The following is a 23,205-nucleotide window of genomic DNA, read 5'->3' on the forward strand; positions in this document are numbered from 1 at the left end:
GCTTATACACACTTCTGCTGTAAGTGAAGCTGGATCATGAATGATTCGCGTGAACACAGACACATTTATGTAGATTGGGAGGCGCATTCCCTGTTTTTACAGATTAATTAAAAACCACTGCATGGATGTTTATCATTATAGGGTAGATGTGTACATACACTGCCAACAAACATTAATGTTCAAACAACATGAAAAAGTGAACTTAGCATCCGATGACCCCTTTCATAATTAAACTATCAACTTCTAGGTTTTTGTTTTTTAAAAAATCAGAAAGACTGCAGTAACTTATGGGCACAGACACAGTACTTAAAAGAAAGTGTAGTTCTGTAAAGTAAAACTGAAGCTATTTTTTGTTCTACCATTTTTTAAGGTCCTCTGAGGTATCTTTTTCACTATCTGCATCTGACAGAGTAACAAAATCTATGTCCTCAGAAGATGAGAGGCTATCATCTACAGGAGTACCAGACTGAACAGCGAGTTTCACAACACCTGCCTTAAAATCATTTAGAGTGTGGGGATTATGTTTACGATTTTTATGCAAGTTAAATGTACCATGTATGTTTGTCTCAAACATACATCCTTCAAACATGCAAGTTATGGTTTCATACTGCTTAAGGTGATGATTTACATGAGCAAAGTATCCCTTCTCAGTTGACAGTTCCTTACATCCACATGCCTGACAAAAAAATGTAGTTAACTGAATATGTGTTGTTGTTGACTTTCTGTGTGTTTGATATGTATTGCTCAGAAGGTTCTTCCACCTTTTGAATGTGCAAGGACAATCCACATATGGACAGGGATACCTGCAGTTGCGATCGTAGTGGAAATGTTTCAGCCTAAAATGTTTCAGCAACTCGTACCAGGAAGATCAAGATGGTGCCACGTATGGCAGCCACTGTGCTAAGCTCCCCAGTTGTTTCAGTGTTTTTGTTAGTTTTTGCTGTTTTTTGTTTTGCAAACACAATATAATTGTATATTGTCCTTTTTATTATGTCTTTTATCGTGTCTGGTTCTGTCACTGCCATTCTATTGCACTGTGGAGCTTCTGTCCCTCTAACAAATTCCTAGTATGTGTAAACATACATGGCAATAAAGCACATTCTGATTCTGATAACGAAGCGTGGCACACTTTACATGGCCACATTCATATATCTGTAAACAAAAACAAAAGAAAAATATCAGTTAGTTAAAAATTATTTATACTTGTTTTGCTGTAACTACATTCAAACTTTGAGGGCAATCTGTATAGAGACAAAATTTAAAACAAAATTTATTCACACATGTGGTTTCAAACTTGTAAGACTTTCTTCTACTGAACACAGCAGATATTTGTAAGAATGTTTTTTTTTTTTTAACAGAAGCTGTCATACAGGTTTGGAACCACATGTAAGCATGCATGTCTGTAGTGTTTCTTATTTTACCCATATTTCATTTTACATGTTATATTGTATTTCAGTGATTATCAAATTAACTTTTAGCAGATTTAAGGTGAAGATTTAAGGTTGCAACTTGTAAGGCAATTAATAATAATAATTATATATATATATATATATATATATATATATATATATATAGTTTGAGACAGCTTTTGAATAAATAAAAATATGGATGCAATTACAGACAATTGAGAAAATGTTCAAATGGTATATAAGAAGATATAAAAAAAAAAGTTGTTTTACACAAAATAGAAGCAAGGCATGTAAAACATTTTAAAAATCCTTTCTTTAAATTATCTCAAAAGAACATTAAAGAAATCTATTAATTACATCTAGGATTTAAACACAATTTATGCACCACCAAGTTATAAATCAAGAATGTTTATGATATACAGGACAGTTTACAGTGTCAGTGAAGGTAGTGTTTCGGGATTTTTAATCCATTCATGGTCAACTTGTGGATGTATATAGCTAATATTGTCTTTAATTTGTCCAAATACCTTTGTTTGGCGTTAGGATTCAGTTTGTCCTGCTAGTGCACATTTTTCCTTTTTCTTTCTTCATATACCTTCATCAACATTTAAATGCTTTACGCAAGCAAAACCGTGGACAGGTACCAAAACAGTAACACTAGTGAATCAACATCCCTCTAAAATGGCGGTGGCGCCCGAACATGTAAGCGTTGTGAACCGCGTGACGTCAGATTTATATTAACATGGCACAATTTGTCACGGATTGCTTCATATAAGTTACTTGAAACGCTTACTCACATTTGACACTTTACAACTACTAATTTTGAACCATGGCTAAAATGTTAAATGCAACTTACACAGACAGTCACTAGACTATCGTCAATATCTCTTGCATTACTGATAGAAGGGATGAGCAGCATAAATGTGTAATATTTGGTTTAATTGTTTAATGACATCTAGCAACTGTAATATTTAAACAGCTACCTCACACGTAACACCACTGTTTGCTGTCGGATTACCAAAAAAACTTTTTTTAGGAAAATATGGAAACGTATACAAACACAAAAAGTTAATTAGTAAAACGTTTTCGTAATACGTGTACTTCTGAAAAAAGTTAAGGAGTTGAAATGAGTTTTTATTAGCATTTAGCACCATGAGGACGTTAACGCTGGTGGACTAAAAAGAAATACGACAAAAATTACATTGATAGTAGTATAATATAACATCAACAGCACTAATACCACATTTTACATATACATGTAACTGTCAAAATTTATGGGATGAATATAGATGTAATTTACCTTGCAGTCTGGTCATGATGTTTCCTTTGCTGCTTTTTGCAGGTGCGTAATACCACCACCGACCAGAGTGAATCGACTTCCGATTCTAAACGATTCAATTTCCGGAAATCACATGCAATCAAATCAAATAATCCTTAACTAATTGGATCTGTCTTATTCCACAGCTACTTATATTTATACCATACACATAACATTTAACAGATTAAATCGAATAGTTTTCACAGTTAACACATTTACATTGATTCTAAGCATTTCGACTACATATAAAAAAAAAATATTTAAATAAAATCAAAAGGATGTAAATACATAATTTTAAACTATGCCATGATTCATTTTTATTTGAGTGTATGACAGTGTTTTAGTGTGACGTTAAATTAAAAAAAAAAGATTATGAGATTAAAGTCATAATATTTTGAGAATAAACTCAAAATGACGAGAATGAAGTCGAAATATTTTGACAATAAAGTCAAAATGTTTTGAGAATAAAGTCAAAATTACGAAAATAAAGCAGTTTCAAGAATAATTTCACGCTCTTAAATGTGGCATGACAGATTACTGTATTCGCCTCAGTTTAAGCAAAATGTGAATCAGTCATCTTTCCAAATACAATGAGACATTCATTTCATTAAATTAGACTATATATATTTTTTCATTCCTTCCGATGTTCCTACGCGTTTATATCGTGCTTTAAACTTGAAATAAAGAGGAAAAACACATTTATAATTTTTTTTTATGATAAAACTGACAGAATTTGAAAGCCGAGCTGTGTTATATTAAAGGCAACAAAGAACAAAATGATTGTGATTACTGTGTGGCTGGTGCGCTACAAATAATGAATGGAAGACGTTAAATATTATTTCCAATCATTTTCTGTATTATACCGTGAATAAAACAGCTTGTGAATAGTCATTTATATACATCAGAAAAGACAACAATATAACTTGTTAACAGGTTGGAGTCCACTTCAACCTTTAGAACAGTTTTTGGTTTTTGATTAAATATATGTGAGGAAATAAAGATTAGATGCCACAAATGTTTTTGTGGAGTAGGCGATGTAATTTTCATCAAAAAAAAAAAAAAAAAAAAAAAAAAAAAAATACAGTATAATTTAATGAATGTCTCATTGTAATCGAAAAGACGATTAATTCACATGAAAACAGCGACCTGTCCCGCCACATTTAAGAGTATGAAAAACACATTATTGTAAGACACATTGTTTGTATTTCGCTATAAAACTGACAGATTTTGAAAGCTGAGACTTTGTTTTATATTAAAGGTACCAAAATCACAAAGCTTATTGCTATTATTGGGTGGCTGGTCCACTACTTTCAGACAGGCTTCAGAAGCAGCATAACGTGACGTTGTTGCTAGGTTAAGTTGTACATTTTGGAGAAAAACGATCTTAAACAGTTATGTATAAATGCTTTAATAATACATTAGGACATCGATGTCATTGCCCGCCGAAGGTCTGTGTATCGGAGAAGACGACTCAAAATGGCAGCTATTTTTTAATAGCTTAAAAAATAAAAGCACTTATGCAAGTATTATTGCAGAACAGGTCATTGTTATTAGTAGCTGTTTCGATATTATTAGTAGTATATTGTAAATATTCTTATTTACTACTCATTTGAACCCTTTTAACATTTTTATAAAATACTGTTATTACAAACAATAATGCTTATTATGCATTACTATTACTATATACTTTACTATACATAATGTATATCATGGTCAAGATCTCATGCTACATTCAAAATACGATCAGAAGAACGTACCTCTGGAGACAGGAAGTGAAGCAGAATTTGGATTCGGACGTGCCTTGATCCCTTCCTGCCTTGGAATGCTGCCTCCGAAGGTAGCATTTTAGAGCTTTCGGACACAGCCATGGTATGATTTGTGCTAATAATCCCACATTTATTCAAAGAAAATCCGGTGTCCTGACAACTTGTCTCGGTGCTCCCACTCCGGGCCATTTGTATGTGCAGGCTATCCTCTCAGAATATTATAACTTTAATTGCTACGATTTAATTCTCGTAATTTCGACTTTACTCTGGAAACATTACGACTTTATTCTTGAAATTTCGACTTTATTCTTGAAACATTTCAACTTTATTCTCAAAATACTTCAACTTTATTCTCATAATTTTGACTTTATTCTTGAAAGATTTTAATATGGATGTGGTGTGGCGACCCATACTCGGAATTTGTGCTCTGCATTTAACCCATCCAAGTGCACATACACAGTAGTGAGAAGTGATCAAACACGCACGCAGAAGTGATCAAACACGCACGCACACACACACACACACAGCGTGAACACACACCCAGAGCGGTGGGCAGCCATATTGCTATCGCTGCGGCGCCTGGGGAGCAGTTGGGGGATCCGTGCCTTGCTCAAGGGACTTACCTCAGTTGTGGTATTGAGGGTGGAGAGAGCGCTGGTTATTCACTCCCACCACCTTCAATCCCTGCCGGACCTGGGACTCAAACCCGCAACCTTTCGGTTACAAGCCCGGCTCCCTAACCATTAGGCCATGGCTGCCCCAAAACTTCATTCTCATTTCAACTTTATTCTCAAAAGAGTTCTACTTTATTCATAAAACATTACGACTTTAATCTCATAATTTTAGATTTTTTTATTTTATGACGTGCCACTAAAATGCTATCGTAGAAGTAGAAGGGGGTACAGCTAAATTAGAGTCACATTAGATTTAAGTCCACTTCCAGAACAAGAATTTGCAGGTAGTGTACTCACCCACTTGTCATCCAAGATGTTCATGTCTTTCTTTCTTCAGTTGTAAAGAAATTGTGTTTTTTGAGGGAAATATTTCAGGATTTTTCTCCATATAATGGACTGATGTGGTGCCCCTAGTTTGAACTTCCAAAATGCAGTTTAAATGCAGCTTCAAATTATTCCAAATGCAGTTGTAAATGATCCCAGCATTTTGGAAGTTCAAACTCTGGGCACCATAGCAGTCCATTATATGGAGAAAAATCCTGAAATGTTTTCCTCAAAAAACATAATTTCTTTACGACTGAAGAAAGAAAGACATAAACATCTTGGATGACAAGGGGGTGAGCAAATTATCTGTAAATTGTTGTTCTGGAAGTGGACTTCTCCTCTAATGAGGGTAACTGAGATCTGGTGACCCGTTTCCTCAGATGTTTGGTGTCTTTAGGTTTAAGCTCAGTACCTGAGATGTGATGAATCACTCCAGATCATCAAGAAAGTAACACAACACGGCTGATGGCACCATAAGAACACACACACTCCTTAATCTTGTGACGTTAAAGGCTGCAAACTGGGAAAAACATTACAGTACATCAGAGGATCCTGAAAGCATGCATCACTGTTTTTACAACCACATAAAGCAGCACAGCTATTTCAAATGGGAAAAAAAAGGTTTTTGAATGCCAAATCAGCACATTAGAAAGATTTCTGTGACATGTGACACTGAAGACTGAAAGCAATGATACTAAAAATTATGCTTTGCCATCACACTGATTTTTAATTTATTTTTATTTTTAATTTAAATAAAAACTTGTAAAAAAAAAATACACCTGTAATTGTAATAATATTTCTCAATATTATTATTTTACTGTGTTGATCCAATCAATACAGCTTTGGTGAACATAACAGACTTATATTTTAAAACATCTAAATAGCAGTGTATGTGTCCTATTTTTAAAAGAAATCTCTAGGGGCCAGTTGTACAAAAAGTTTAATCTGGATCAGAATGATCTGGATTTGGAAATGTCATGTTTTGCTATCCAGGATCAGGTAATCCATCTTAACTTTCTGCTGGTTTTTCAAAGCAAAATTGGACTGCATCACAATGATCCAGATACAGACTTTCAGATTACCAAATCTGGATTGCCCATGCCCTACACAGCCCCTAAAGGGACATGTTGATGAAGGAAAAAAATGAGATGAAAAATACGTCAATGGTTTTGCATTCTCTCAGAAAAGTTTTGCATTGTCAACACTTTAAATTAAATGTAATATTTTTGTTTGATGGAAGCTGTTACATACAACATATTACAAATGCTGTAGTTTTACACCAGTTTTAATGTTTGATTACATTTTTGTTTCTGAAATCCACCCTCACGCTAGGATCAGTATAATCCTGATTTTTTTTATCAAAGGTATCCCAGTCTTACTAAAAAGTTCTGAACAACACAAACTGACAATTTAATCCAGATCAAAACCAAGATGTTTTGTGATCTAATCTGATTTCAGAATCCTTTTTTTACATTAACATTTAGTCATTTTGGAGACACATTTATCCAAGGCGACTTACAAATGAGGACAATAGAAGCAATCAAAACTAACAAAAGAGCAATAATATGTAATTGCTGTGACAAGTCTCGGTTAGCCTAAGGTTTTTTTATATAATAGATAAAAAGAAAACAAGCAGATAGAATAGAAGAAGAATAGGGAATGCTACTGTTATAAGGTCTTTTTTTAAATAAAAATAAAACAAGTCAAAAAAATTGAAAAAGTATAGAGAATGCTATTTTTTGTTGAAGTGTATTCAAGTGTGCTATACTTCTTTTAAACTAAAATAGGAAAGTATACATTTAGTCTACTTTTTATGCACTTCTCAGAAATGTGCTTTATATACTTCTCAGAAATACACTTAAAATGACACTTAAGTATACTTGGCTTATACTTAGGAAAAAGTCTATGGTTATTTGAGATATACTTGTGCGCTACTGCACATCTTCTGTACAGAAGTGAAGAAGAAACCGAAACAACAGATGGTCCCACATGCGATCTAACACAATCGTCAGACATAAAACAGCATCAAAACCATAGATATGTAAAACTGTGTAACGTCATGGGATAAAATGTCAACCCATGAAGAGGTAATAATGACTGTCAAGCTTTGGGGTTTTGATCAGCTCCATCTCCGTTTTTGATTATCATAAATAGTCTTTTGTTTTAGCTTTTTGTTCAAAATGTTGTGTTTATTTATTTATTATTTATGAAACTTATCCACATTTAAGTGTTTATAAAAAAGAATGCATGAAGCTAGAATAAAATGTTTTTGTTTACAAGCAGATGTCCTGTTCTTTCTTTTGATATTTTGTATGTTCACATATTCATATAACAAAATATATACAAATTAATACCTAAATAGCGACATAGTAGTATAATTAAAGTATGATGTAAAGTTCACTTAAAGAAAACTTGAGTATACTTGAAGTATAAAACTACTAAACTAGTAGTTTACTGAAAATGCATAAAAGTATTTAATTAGTAAACAATTAGTATACCTATAAGTTCACTTTTAGAATACTTGCAGTACAAACTGAAAACATACACTGACCAAAATTATAAACGCAACACTTTAGTTTTTGCCCCCATTTCAACTTCGCCAATTTAGTGGGCCAATTTAGAGATAATGGAAGATATGAGATTTCTTTTGAACAACCCATTTTCAAGATTTGATCCAATCCGATAGCTGAAATACAGTCAGATTACTTTTCAACAAGTGCCCCCAGACCTAGAAAAGTCATTGAAAAAATAAACTCTTACAATGAATAAATATTTTACTAGTAATGCCTATATATATATATATATATATATATATATATATATATATATATATATATATATATATATTATTTTTTTTAACTGGGTAGAAATTGAGTAATAAAAAAACTAAACATCCTTATCCAGTTAATCAGAAAAAACCCTAAAAGTCATGGGGCCTTTGAACACTGCTGTGGAGTCAAAAAGGTTGAAAACCCCTTACAGTGATGTGTTGCGTCATACACCTTACACCAGCAGATGACAGCACAGAGCAAATCTTCTTGCATTCGGTACACTTGTGCTTTATAGCTATCAACTGTAACTCACTAAACATTTATAAGAATTTTCTTTTGGTTTGCCATCTCTAAATGATATTATTATAAAATGAAGCTGCATAATCATGCAGTGATATAAGTGTAGGATGGGATTGCATATTTTCTTCAGAATAGCAGTTTCGATTGCTGCAGCATATTTGTACGTCTCTGATTTCACATGTTGGCAGTGTGGATGAAGAAATCCTATTTCACAATGTCCTGCTGGCAAAATGAGGGCAATCAGACGTCACTGGTCCTATCAATCCTCTGTTTAGTGTGTGCATGTATCAGTATTTTGTGTGGTTTGTCTCTGCATGGGAACTCACCTTAGTGGACACCACACAGATCTCAACTTTCCCATGTACTCTTGATCCTTATCTCATGTGTAGGGTTGTGTTACGGAAAGAAATGATGATTTATGCAAATCCCACAACACTGTAAACACAAAAAAAGTTGAGGACATGCTTTTTAAAACAAGATCGCTTTTGTTCATTTTAACATGTAGTGGTAGTACTACAGGTATGTTTTAGACTCCGCCTTAACCACCTACCCTAAATAAAACTAGACAAAGGAAGACAATACAAAATCATTCAAAGCATTTTGAAACTGAATCCAGTATGCTAACGTCGCCACCCAGTCCTCAGAGGCCTTTGCTACACTACATATTTACAATGTTTCTTAAACATACAGCAATTTTCCTGTAGATAAATACACATGAGACTAAAGTAGTCACACTGACTGCAATTTGCTGTATTTTCCACACCTGGTCACAACTATCGAAGCCTGTTTCCGCCACTGAATAAAAAATAATAAAGGTACACTACCAGTCAAAAGTTTTCGAACAGTAAGATTTTCAACGTTTTTTTTTTTTTTTAAGTCTCTTCTGCTCACCAAGCCTGTATTTATTTGATCCACTGTACAGCAAAAAATGTACAATTTTAAAATATTTTTACTATTTAAAATAACAGTTTTCTATTTAAATATATTTTAAAATGTAATTTATTTCTGTGATTTCAAAGCTCAATTTTTAGCATCATTACTCCAGTCATATGATCCTTCAGAAATCATTACAATATTCTGATTTGCTGCTCAAAAAACATTATTATTACGTTAAAAGCAGCTGAATAGATTTTTTTCAAGGTTCTTTGATATACAGAAAGTTCAGAACAACAGCATTTATCTGAAATAGAAATCATTTGAAACATTAAAAATGTCTTTAGCACTTTTGATCAATTTAAAGCATCCTTGATAAATAAAAGTATTCATTTCTATAATTTCTTTCCCAAAAAAGAAAGAAATTATACTGACTCCAAGCTTTTGAAGAGTATAGTGTATAATGTTACATACTTTTTATTTCAGATAAATGCTTATCTTTCTATCTTTCTATTTATCAAAGCATCCTGAAAAAAATGTACTCAACTGCTTTAAATACTGATATTAATAATAATAATAATAATAATAATAAATGTTTCTTGAACAGCAAATCAGCATATTAGAATGATTTCTGAAAAATCATGTGACACTGAAGACTGGAGTAATGATGCTGAAAATGTTGCTTTGACCACAGAAATAAACTACATTTTAAAATATATTCAAATAGAAAACAGTTATTTGAAATAGTAAAAAATATTTATATACAGGGTGGGCCATTTATATGGATACATCACACATCAAACTTATTGGGAATTTCACAAGAAAAACAATGGTGTGCTTGGTTTTAACGTAACTTTATTCTTTCATGAGTTATTTACAAGTTTCTGACCACTTATAATGTGCCACAAACAGGACGTTAATATCACCAACCATTCCCATTTTATTAAGGTGTATCCATATAAATGGCCAACCCTGTATAAAATTATATATAATATATATATAATTTTACTGTTTCTGCTGTACTTTGGATCAAATATAAATGCAGGCTTTGTGAGCAGTAGAGATTTCTGTAAAAAACATAAAAAATCTTACTGTTCAAAAACTTTGACTGGTACTGCAATTGCAAATGCGACTTTTTTCTAGCAATTGCAAGTTTACATCTTGCAATTCTGGCTTTTTTCTCAGAATTGTGAGATATGAACTCACAACTGAGTTATAAAGTCAGAACTGCAAGATGTAAACACAATTCTGAGAAATGAACTCAGAATTGTGAAATATAAACTTTTTTCTCAGAACTGTGTGATATAAACTTGCAATTGCTAGAAAAAACTCAGAATTGTGACTTTCCACAATTCTGAGAAAGTAGGTCAGAATTGCGAGATATAACCTCACAATTCTGAGAGATAAAGTTGCAATTTTGAGCAATTAAGTTGGAATTGCAAGATATAAATTCACAATTCTTAGAAATAAAGCCGCAGTTCTGAGAAATAAAGTCAGAACTGCAAGATATAAACTCACAATTAAGGATTTTATTCTTAGAATTGTGAGTTCCTATCTTGCAGTTGAGACTTTTTTTTTAGAATTGTAAGTTTATATCTCACAATTCTGACTTTATAACATTAATTACAGTTAACGTCAGAACATATCAGCCTTTTCCCCCTCAGAAGTGGAGTATATAACTCTTAATTGCGAGTTGCTGTCTCACAATTCTGAGAACTGCTTAGATACAAACTCTTATTTGCTAGAAAAAAAATCAGAATTGGAATTCTGACTTATAACTGAGTTTATAATTATTTATATCTCATATTCCATTGTTGTCTTTTGTGAGTCGCTTTGGATAAAAGTGTCTGCTAAATGTCTAAATGTAAATGTGAATATAACTGTCAGAACTGCAAGTTTGTATTACACAATTCTGAGAAAAAAAAAGTCAAATATGCGAGATGTAAACTTGCAATTGCAAGAAAAAAGTCAGAATTGTGATATAAAAGCATGCAATTACCTATTTAATTTCTTAATACAGTGGTGTAAAACGGGCTTCCATACAAAACTGCACTGTTGAGAGAGAAAAGAACAACACCACAAAAACATATTTGTGTGTGTTTACACTTGTAGCTCAGTTCTCTTGGTTCCTTTGGTCTGGACCCAAGGATAAAAACATTATATTTAGTCCAAACCTAAAGATGCAAAACAAAAGCTACTGATGCCTGGATCGAACTGTAATGGGCCACACAGCTCCTGTGTACCAGAGCCTAGGAAGTGTAATCACGCAAGTAGCAAGTCGCAGTGTGTCATTGCATGAAGTTGCAAAAAAACCTACTAGAAGGAGCTAATGTGCTCTTGCTAATCACTCAAACCTTAACCCTCTAGCCAAATGGTCTAGAAATCACAAAAGGAGCTTAGCAAATGGTAACATCGAGAGTGCTTAGCAGGGGCGCTTGTGAGTTTCTGAACCATACAATGTCAAATCGGACTTTACAGACAAGCACAAGCAAGGGCTGCAAAACCACAAGTTCACAAATTTGCTGCTCCGTTGAGCGGAGCTGATGTAAATAATGCAACAATGCAATGCTTTATGCGATGTTTAGTATCAACAGGAGTGAAGACAATGGAGCTCACGTGATATGCCTCCTGATACTGTCAGATTCTGCAGTGACTCAGTGACCCCCAGCGAGTCTAAACTGTAGCGCTGTGCATATATTTGATTCTCTCAGGAACTTGAGATACCAGCCTCTACCAGCTGGGTGTGTCATTTGATTATAATGGATAATGTTTAATAACTACCGGCTTAAAATGTTCTGAGAACTGCATTTAGGCTCATTTGAGGAGCAAGTCACTGCAGAGTCATAACCTGGGAAACTTCAAAAATTATGTAAAAAATGACACGTGTTGACAAGTTACCACGTGTTGAGGAACTTGTTTTTGTGAGTGTGAGAAGAAATTTGACTCAGAGTTTCAGTAAGGATCAAGTAGTTTCCTATTTCCTTGTTGATTTGTTTAATTTACCACTGTTTGTTTTGGGAGTTCGTAAATTGTGTGCTGCTTTTCGTACTGTTTTACAAGTGGTGTCACATTCCCCAAGACTTCAAACAAACTTACTGTACCATCAATAATACAAAAATGTGACACCCAAGTCAGTGAAACCCACTAAGTAAGAGGGAGATAATGAGAATGGCATGCAGAAAGTCAGACAATGAATCACTTAGTGTGGAATGTGATTCGGCCACTTGCATGTTTGACTAGGGAACAAGTCTCTGACAAGTTCCTGTTGGCTTTTTTTGGGTCACCGCCACAGGATTTGAATCGAATTATAATACCACGACAGTTTCCACACTGGGTCACATGACTAAAGGGCCCAACTGCTGAGGTGTTTGAAATCATGAGCCATTAAGCATTTATAATATAGTTTAAAAGCATTATTTTTGCTCATTCTTATATTAAACTTTGGGATGTAGCTCATGCTGTATCATCTCTGCTATGAACATGACAAAAGTATTTAGCTGGTTGAAGAGAGGTGTACTTCTACTTTTGTAAGTTATAGAATTTAAAGGAATAGTTCACACAAAAATGAAAATTCTGTCATTAATTACACTCCCTCATGTTGTTCCAAACTTGTAAGAGGTTTGTTCATCTTCGGATTGGATAGATATTTTTGATGAAATTCGAGAGCTTTCTGACCCTGCACAGACATCAGTGCAACTACCCTGTTCAAGACCCAGAAAGGTAGTAAGGACATTGTTAAAACAGTCCATGTTACATCAGTGGTTCAACCGTAATGTTACAAAGCTACGAGAATACTTTTTGTGTGCAAAAAAAACAAAAATAAGGACTTTATTGAACAATTTCTTCTCTTCCGTGTTAGTCTTTGCCGCGAGTTTGCAAGAATATCACGATGTATGCGTGTAGTGCTTGCTGAGGCAGGTGTTCTGATGTGGAACCTGGATGTGCGGCACCTTCTTTACAAGCAGAAGACGATGCATGCTGTAAATAAAACAGCTTTCGTAAACACGTCTGCAGATTTTAACAGAGAGGATGACATGCAATTTTTTGCCCATCCTAACTTAATCCAACCACAATATACAGACAATGAAAAAGAATGCACATCAAGGTCTTACAGGTTTGGAACGTGATGTTGAGTAATACATGTAATTTTAGTTTTTGTTGCCAGTGTATTGCAACTATGGAAGCCAGCAAACAAACTAGGTCAGAGATTGCAGATTCTACCTGACCTAAAAAGCCTCGGCATCCATCTAAATAGTTTTGTGACCAGAGGAATATTAAAACGTGGATAAATCAACTTAGGCTGTCACTAACGATTATTTTGGTAATTGAGTAATCGGTCAGTTATTTTGATGATTAATCAAGTAATTGGATGATTACTATTTATTTTTTTAGATAATGAAAATAGACCTAAGCTAACAATAGCATAAATAGTCAAATGGTTTTATTAAACAAAACTGTGAAAATACATAATGTATTATAAATAATATAACTAATGTGCATTATGCATTATATCAAATGCCTGCAGAGAGTACTAACAGCCTGACGATTGTTTTTACATATTAAAGTGCAATCTAATCCTTATTTAATATTGACCAAACAACATTTAAATCAAATATCCACTTTATCTTTAATATTTGGCCATTTCTTTAAGACAGAAATGCTACAGCCACTGTCATTGAATATGTGGACATCAAAACGTGATGGTTTGAGCTTTTATTTTGAAATCGTGATGAACGGTTAGTATACTGAGAAAGATAATGATGTATCTTCCTGGGTTTGCATAGGTTTATAAATTATCTACATTACAAATATGACAAAATGGAGAACGTTGTGTTCCCAGATTAACATTACAATATGCAGAGATGGAGTTTGAGATGCTCCACACATGTAAATGCTAACTGTTTGTTTGGAGCAGCATTTACTGTGAACGAAGCTGCTCTGAGACGCACGTAAGTAACCTCAATAATTAAAGTGCATATATTAAACTAGCAATGCACAGGGCTATATTTATTTAATTGAATCGTAGCGTTTGTGAATTCACAATAGCATTATGATTTGCTTTCTGATTTTTAAATATATCATGCACCCTCAGAAAACGGTCTAATAATGCGTTTCATGGATTCTCGTCTGTGGAATTTTGGTATTTTGCCAATTACTCAACACAGGCAAATTGCAGTCAAAGATTTTTTAATATTGAGTACTCAAACTGAATAGAGGAATTGTGACGGCCCTAAAATCAACTCTACAGTGTGTAAGTGTGTATAGCTCACTAGTGTGTAAGGCTCTTCGCCTTCCATTGTCAATTGCGCTGGTTCCTTTTACGTGTCCTCAATCTGGTAATCTACGTAAATCTGAGGAGGAGGGGGTGGGAGAACCAATATTTTTAATTTGGACTGCAGTACCAATTACAGCCACTACACTGCAACATTACATACTGCATCTTTAAATGATTTTTAGAGATCACACCAAAAAAATGTTACTGTCAATTTTGTAGGTGGGATTCAGTTTACAGCAATTCTCATTTATTTCTGTTATTCGTAAACTGACTGTCGCACAACTCTGACAGAAATTCAATTATGTCAAGCCTGTGATGTGCTTGGTTATCAAGGCACACATGATCCAAATTAACTAGCTAGTCATGACTGTCTCCCGAACGCGGTCGCATCTCCATTTTTTGTTCCATGTCATTTCGCTTTATTTATGTTTGATTCATCGTGGGTTCCCTCTTACGTCATACTCTAGGGTTCCCGTAGGCATTTATGCGCATGCACACTATGCAAAAACGTCGATTGCAGAGGAAGCTTAAAAATAAATAGATTAAAATGCATTTATATTTAGATCGAGTGAAAGATATAGATTGTACTGCATGTTAGCTTGCTTATTGTGCCCAAGAGCATAATTTATTGAGCCCATATGTCTTACTAACAAGGAACTATGCTTCTAACAACAGGTCGAGAGCTGTAGTTCCAACCACGTAAGTTTGTGGCGCTGTTTGCGAATGTTCGTTTGAACTATGGTTTCGGGAAATTCGGGAATTCGTTGAACTATGGTGGTAACGACGGAACTTGCGACCATAGTTGGCTAATGATGCTTTTGGGAAAAGCACCCCAGGTTGATACACTTTCTCAAATGGTAGAGCTGGACCATGGCTGTGTTTTAAATTACACATTATACCCTCACAATCACATTCACTAAGCCTTATATTAGTCCACTTTAATAGTTGAAAAAGTGAATAAAGACAAGTGAGCGAATTCAGACACTGAGTGCACTGGAAGCCACTTTGGCATAGGTTGTGTTTGATGTTTAATAACCATTTTAAACTTGAAGCAAACTGGCAGCTTGAGTAGCAGGCGTCATCTACTAGCAAGACGCGGGATGCCGACATGACCCTCCCAGTGATTTATGGGTATTCTCTAGCCGTTGTGTGTACATCAGTTGTACACTCGTTATTGCAGCGGGATTAAATGAGTGAATGAGTGCACTCTATAATGTCCACTATGGTTTTGGACACCACTAAAAATAGCAGGGCTGGCAAACTCTGGTTCTGGAGAGCTGCAGTCCTCCAGAGTTCAGCTCCAACCCTAATTAAACCTCACCTGCCTGTTGCTTCCTAGTAACCCTTCAGACTTTGATTACCTTGTTCAGGTGTGTTTATTAGGGTTGAACCAAAAATCTGCAGGGCTGCAGCTCCCCAGACACAGCCAAACCTCCAACAGAACAATTGGATAGAAACCCCCTTGGAGTTTTCTGGGCCATGAGTACATGATATTTAACACTGTTTTTGTTTTTCTACATTCATTTTTGGTCTTTTAGCAAAAGCCTTATTTATGTTGTTAGCTGCACTATGAGGTGGCTTAAATACACGCACGAACACAGAGTCATGAAGGATGCTTTTGATCATTCCCTTTGTTTTGGTCTGCCTAACCACTCCAGACCTTTGTTGCTGATGTTTGTGCATGCTGTTACTAAGGCTACCTTTGATTGAAGAGGTCTGAAGTGCCTCTTCAGCTCTTTTCAAACCCCTTTAACCTCTGAAAACAGAACCTGGTCAGACATGGCCTTGTTTATAATTCTTTTAACTTCAATCATCAGATGAGATAAAATGTGGGTGGGGGTGGATTTCATGTGTGTACTGTACTGTAACAACGAGCCGGTTCAGTCCATTTTTGTCTGCCACCCCCTCAAAAATTTAAGATGCACCTTAAAACACACAGCAGCTCCATTTTTAGCTCACTAGTCAACAATGTCCACATTCTCAGGCCTTGAAAAGAATGTGTTGGAACCAGTATGTGTACATTGATATTGTGTTTTGTCATTAAACGCCCTATGACGACATTCCATCAGGACAATCTATGCTAACAGAACACAACCTGGTCAAAGAATAACTAAGCATTTGAAATGCAATCGAACAGGAATAAATGTGGTAAAAGTGTAACTACAAACAAAATGAATCACCCACAAACAAAAGGAATTCTTTGAAACTGTGCATGGGTAATTATTTATATATATATATATATATATATATATATATATATATATATATATATATATATATATGTATGTATGTATGTATGTATTAAATTAAGATTTTAAAATGTATACAGTAAGTCCATAACAGTTTGGACACTTAAAAGAGACTTATCTTTAATTCTTAAATCTTAAAGTCATTGCATTAGATATCAAAGCAAGTAACATCTGCAAACACATGATGCTGAATTTTTCAGAGCCATTTTTACAATAATTTTTTCCTCTGGTCTGTCAGTGATTTCACTCAGGTGTCCAGCAGTGTAACCATAGGTGTAGTTCAGCACATTAACTACGAACATCATTCACTAATGTTTAACAACCACAAGGTCACACAATACTTTTTGTCTTCATTTTGAACAGTATGTCTATTTTGAATCCTACTAAAAAAAAAAAAAATTGTGAAAAAAATTTAAATAAACACCATATCATTTGACATTCCGCTATCTAATGCAATGCCAATAAGTATATATATATATATATATATATATACAAAAATACAGAAAAATTTAATATTGTGAATATTTACAATATAAAATAATTGTTTCTATTTTAATATACTTTAAAATATAGTTTATTCCTGTGATGCAAAGCTGAATTTTCATCAGCATAGAATTATCAATGTTGGCTACTATTTTGTTGGAACCTGTGATACTTCTTTAAGGATTCTTTAATGAATAAAAAGTTAAAAAGAACAACATTTATTCAGAATAGAAATCTTTTCTAACATTATAAGGCTTTGCTATCATTTTTTATCAATTTAACACATCCCTGCCAAATAAAAGTATTATTTTTTTCCCAAAAAATAGAAAGAATAAATATTTACTGACCCCAAACTTTTGAACGGTAGTCTATATACTTAGAAAAGATTTCTATTTTAAATAAATGCTGTTCTTTTTCATATTTTATTCATCAAAGAATCCTGAAAAAAGTATCACAGGTTCCACGATTCCAACATTGATATTAAATCTGCAAACTAGAATGATTTCTGAAAAATCATGTGACTTTGAACACTGGAGTAATGATGCTGAAAATTCAGCTTTGATCATAGGAATAAATTAGATTATACTGTATATTAAAATAAAAATGTTTTTTAACATCGTAATTATATTTTATAATAACAACATTATGTTTTTTTCTGTATTTTGATCAAATAAACACAGTTTTGATGAGCATATATATATAGGAAAAAGTCACATCAATGTATTTTGTGTAATGTAAAACAGTTAATCGATATTGTATAAACATGTTGATTCTTAAAGGGTTAGTTCAATAGTTCACCCAAAAATGAAAGTTTTGTCATCAATTACTCACCCTCACCCACCTAAGTTTTCTGTTCCTCCATTGAAAGTCCATGCAAACAAAAATGTGACGCTTCAAAAAGTTCATAGAGATATTGTAAATGTAATCATACAATGGTTTGATCCAAATCTACTGAAGAGATACACTCACTTTTAAGAACAGATTTAATTTACACTTCTATTTATTTTGATCAATGCTGCACATACTGCATATAGACCATATCAAATATGATAACTTTGTTAAAGTTTTGGACTTTAAAGTTGCATCGACTTTAAAAGAAGATCAATAAAAACAATAAAAGTAACCTAATTTGTGATTTGACAATGAATGAAAATTTTAAATAACACTGAGTTGATGACAAATTTCAATTTTGCATGAGCTAACCCTTTAAATGTACTAATCTGCCACGTACATAGTCTCTCAAATTAATATGAGCTCATAAAAGCTGCATGACAATAACAAAATAATTACAAAAACGTTGTAAAATAGTTTTAGATGCACCACATTGCAGGACACCCATACACCCATACCCATACATGTGTGTAAACAACTTTGTGGCATTACAAATATCCCATGACTAAACAAAATTTGATGACGTAAAGCTCATACTTCTTGTAACACTTTACTCTCTCAACAACAGCTGAACCCAGACAGACAGCTTTTCATTCTCTCTCAGCATTTAAAAGCTGCAGCACCCTTTTCTTCTACTTTTCCATTGAGAAGTACTTTAAAAAGTCAATTCTGTTAATGTTTAACAAAGTTAAAACAAGGCTGTGGACCAGAGGCTGTGTACTCCTCTCATGCCCAGCAATTTAATGTTTGCAGAAAGCTTAACCATGTTACACAACAGCATCCATATTATACTTCTTCAGGGCAAAGCAGCTATTTCTGGTGTTCATTTAATGAAAAGTATATTTTAATAGTATCTTGTATGCAACATGTCGTCATACTATAATAATAATTGTAAAATCGACATTAACATTCCTAAACTGAGTCTCAGCCTCCTCCCCCATCACACACACACACAAACACACACAGCTTGAATGCCCTGGGTGGGGTTATATACACACTGCCGTGTTTAAACAAGACTCACGGTCAGCTGGATAGCCACCTCCTCCTTTTTCCTCCAACCTGGTGGCTCAGGTTTGTCTCACCTTATTTCGGAAACACGGAAGAACAGAAGTCACAGGAGAAACAGTGTGCAGCTGTGAAAACTGATTCCCACCAAACAAATCGCCCCCAGGCCACCGACGGTAAGCAGTTTCTCTGTATTTCGGTATTCACTGACACAGGAAAAGTTAATTGTTATTTGTTTATGTTTTGTGTGCGTTTTTTTTTTTTTTTTTTTTTTTTTTTTTTACAAGTAAGTAGAGTTATTTGAGTCTAAAATGATATGATAGGAAAAAAATAAAGTAAAAAAAAAATCTTGTAATGTCTTATTTACAATACCAAGCTGAGAATACGATTTTGAAAACTAAGCATTAAAACAGTTGCAATAATACCTGGGCGTGTATTTACTTCCTAGTGTTACAAAAACACTTAATGAATATTTAAAACCTTATATCAGGCGATATTAGACTCAAAATCGTGCTATTATTTTCTGAGCATCAAGTATGAGGCCGCACCGGCCTGCTGCTATTCAGACCGCTAACAGCATGAGAGTGAAAATGTTGATTTTATACAACAGTTCAGTAAGGTGATATTTAATAACTTACATTTTAGTCACAATTTTGCCAAATATTTTGTCTGCTGCTCAGCCAGCGAAGATCCCAATCGACGCCAAATCAGCTGTCGCGTATTTATTCAAAACACAGAAAAGACGTTCGTGATTGAATCAGTGTTTGAATGAATCGGTTCAGTGAATGATTCAATGTCAGTGGCTGTATTCAGATCGGCATTCTGCCTTCGCACTCAGTTTCTGCCATGTTTTCTTATTATGACATAAGTACTAAAAGTGGTGTATGTAAGCCCGTTTCCACCATAAGTAAAAATGGTAATTGCTACGTTTTATCACATTCTGACTTTTTTTTTGCAATTGCGAGTTTACATCTTGCACTTCTGCCTTTTTTTCTCATAATAGTGTGATACAAACTCGCAATATTAATATAATCGCAAAATAAAAAAAGTCACAATTGCAAAACATAAACTAGCAATTTTGAAAAATAAAGTACATTTTTCCTTTTTCTTAGATTTGCAAGATACAGACCCACAATTTTGAGAAATAAAGTCAGAATTGTGAGTTTTTATCTTGAAATCTGACTTTAGGTCTCACAACTGTGAGTTTATGTCACGCAATTCTGAGAGAAAAAAAGTCAGAATTGTGACTATATCTCACAATTTTGACTTTATAACTTGCAATTCTGACTTTATTTCTCACAATTGTGAATATTTATAAAATACCTTTTCACAATTCTGAGAAAAAGAAAAGGTCAATTGCGATATAAAAAGTAGCAGTTACCTTTTTTTAATTTATTATTCAGCGGTGGAAATGAGCTTCCATAGATATGCTATTCTGACTTATAGTCAGTCACTTGTTCTGTTCAGGAATGAATCAATATCTTAAAACGACTCATTTGAGCGAATGATTCAATGACACACTTACAAAGACAGAAAGACTTGTCGCCACCTACTGGTTTATTAATGTAGACCTGAATCCCTACAACTAATGTATGGTCTAATACCCATTCAGCCAGTCAACTTTACCATAACTTTAGGCCCTTTCACAATAAGAAAGAAAGATTACAGTAAACATAAGGTTTTATTTATCGTTCTAATTATATGATAATAGGGACGCCCGCAACTACGACGATAATGACACAGATAAAGGATATGGTTGGAATAATTTTCAAAATGATTTCTTTTCCAGCTTCCAGATGTCTGTTAAAAATTGCTTCATCTGAAAAGCATCTGCTGTGTACAAACATCTGATAAACATCTTTAAAATGTCAGTTTTATGACACAAACATCTTAAGACATTTTCTAACTATCTATTTGACGTCTAACAGGAATCGTCCTAGAGATGTATTGCTGCTAAGCAAACACTCTAAAAAAGTTTTCCTAATGTAAACATGAACATCAAATAGACATCTGAGATGCATGTGTGCTATTAGGGAATGTTCTTCGCTTGAACTGATACAGTCTCTCATTTGCTATGCAGAAGTTCAAACAATGAAATACATTTTCTTTCCCTAGGAATATTCAAGGAAAATCTGCTATTTGGCACCAGTTATGTTTGAACAGTTCTAACAGACTGAAACAGGAACTGAGGCTCTTGATTATTCGTTCTCGACTTGCTTCTCCAGGCTGACACCATGAATATCTCTCTCGAGAACCCCTATGGTGATGTCACCATCCCTCGTGCCAAGCTGCGGGATCAGGCTGATTCCAGCACCATCATCATGAACCCGATGGCCTTAGAAAGCTCCTACAACAATCGCAACTCTGGCTTAAACCCCTACAGCAGCTTCAAAACCCCAGGGGAAAACAACACCCCAAGTGTGCCGGTTTACGGAGAGGCCAGGAACGGCCAAAACCCTCCTCCAGCTTACACGGTGAGGGACAGCGACGAGCAGGTGGGACGCTGCTATGCCTGTTGCTGCCGCTGCCGGAGGAGGAAGTGAGACTAGACTTACACTGTGAAGAAAAGGATTATGGGTTTGCAATTTGGAACCACCATTCAACCTCTCAAATTGTGGAAGCCAAAGACTGGATTTTAGGGCTCCTTTAGCTGGAGATCATCACACTGTGGTTTGGACAAAACAAGAGCTGGCATTCTGTAACTGAACCGAAACCTATTATATGAAATATTTACTTTTGGATTACTACATTGTTTTGTTGGCACAGTTAAGTTCAGGTGGATTGCTCCTATTGAACCACTTTAAAGCAGCCTTACTTTTGTGTGCCTCAAACAATGGCATGCTTAGATACTCCCCTTTATTTTAGCGTCACCTAATTGTTCCCATACACTTATTTAAAATTCGACTTTCAATAAGGACTAAGTTATTTGACTCAAGTTGTTGTTAATGGAGTGTTTCTATAAAATTCTAATGAGGTTGAACAGGTTTTACTGGTGCACACAGAGGTGGGCTCTCTTCACAGTACAACACGGTGGACTTTCTTTGGGTTTTTGAGCCACACCCTGACATGCCGTCAGACGCAGGTCAGTGAAACTCGAGGAAGAGCCCTCGTTCTTTTTCAAAGGGATACACAAAAAGACACTGTCAAACTTTGAATGTGGAATGAGTGTTGTGCCATCCGAGTTTCTATTGAACGAGCTTTTCTGGTTGCTGTAGACATAATGCTGACACATTGTGTCTAGGATTGCCAAAGAGACTATTTAGTGCAACATAAACCTTTATAGTACTAGAATTATTTGATTATAAGCAATATTATTAGAGTAGTTAGATTTAATACAATGGGTCGTGGACAGTTTTTTTTAGACACAAGACTGTGAGCCTGACTATTGTAAAAAAAAAAAGATAAAAATATGCCAACCAAAATGTTTCAGATGTCTGTATATGTTAAGCACAGTGATCGATATATTTTTTGATACATAAAGTCACTTTTGTCTCTGTAAGCAACTGTCTTTAACTCATTTTACTTATGAACTTCTCAACGCTTCCTGCAATGTGACTCAGTCGGTCTCTGTGACGACAAATTCTTTCTAGCTGAGTAAAGGCGGTATTATCAGCAACTGAACCGGTTTGGGATGCAATGCCCTGGGAGCAAGTTCCTGGAACAAATACACGTGGAGTCCAGATCAGCCGGTTTACAGGTGTCAAGAAACTCCGTTACCTTGAATCAGCGGTACTGCAGTATTTCCGGGAATATAGGGTTATTATTGTCCAGTTTTGACATTAACTATTAAACTTATGTTTAATTATATTTATTTTTAGCATAGTGCCTGAGAGTTCATGTAAAATTAACCAAAAGTTAGCAGACATA

At 34.5% G+C, this 23,205-nt stretch overlaps 1 protein-coding gene and 1 long non-coding RNA gene across 3 annotated transcripts; one reads left to right on the top strand and one right to left on the bottom strand.

Moving 5' to 3' along the window:
- Window positions 1-8,894: 8,894 nt before the first annotated feature.
- Window positions 8,895-20,031, bottom strand: LOC127165002 (uncharacterized). Its single transcript, XR_007827727.1, has 3 exons — window positions 19,977-20,031; window positions 19,355-19,415; window positions 8,895-8,997 (listed from the first exon to the last, which is right to left on the bottom strand). It is a non-coding gene; the product is annotated as an uncharacterized LOC127165002 (long non-coding RNA).
- On the top strand, window positions 19,344-22,837 carry si:ch211-202f5.3 (uncharacterized). Of its 2 annotated transcripts, none has more exons than XM_051109229.1 (2): window positions 19,344-19,514; window positions 21,564-22,837. In XM_051109229.1, exon 2 carries the CDS (start codon window positions 21,573-21,575, stop codon window positions 21,879-21,881), a length of 309 nt encoding a protein of 102 aa, XP_050965186.1. In that variant the 5' UTR covers window positions 19,344-19,514; window positions 21,564-21,572; the 3' UTR covers window positions 21,882-22,837. The 2 variants fall into 2 exon arrangements, with proteins under 2 accessions (XP_050965186.1, XP_050965185.1); XM_051109228.1 differs by having other exon boundaries at window positions 19,351-19,514; window positions 21,454-22,837.
- Window positions 22,838-23,205: the final 368 nt, after the last annotated feature.

Source organism: Labeo rohita, chromosome 5 (genome assembly GCF_022985175.1).
Source record: "Labeo rohita strain BAU-BD-2019 chromosome 5, IGBB_LRoh.1.0, whole genome shotgun sequence".
Taxonomy (NCBI): domain Eukaryota; kingdom Metazoa; phylum Chordata; class Actinopteri; order Cypriniformes; family Cyprinidae; genus Labeo; species Labeo rohita.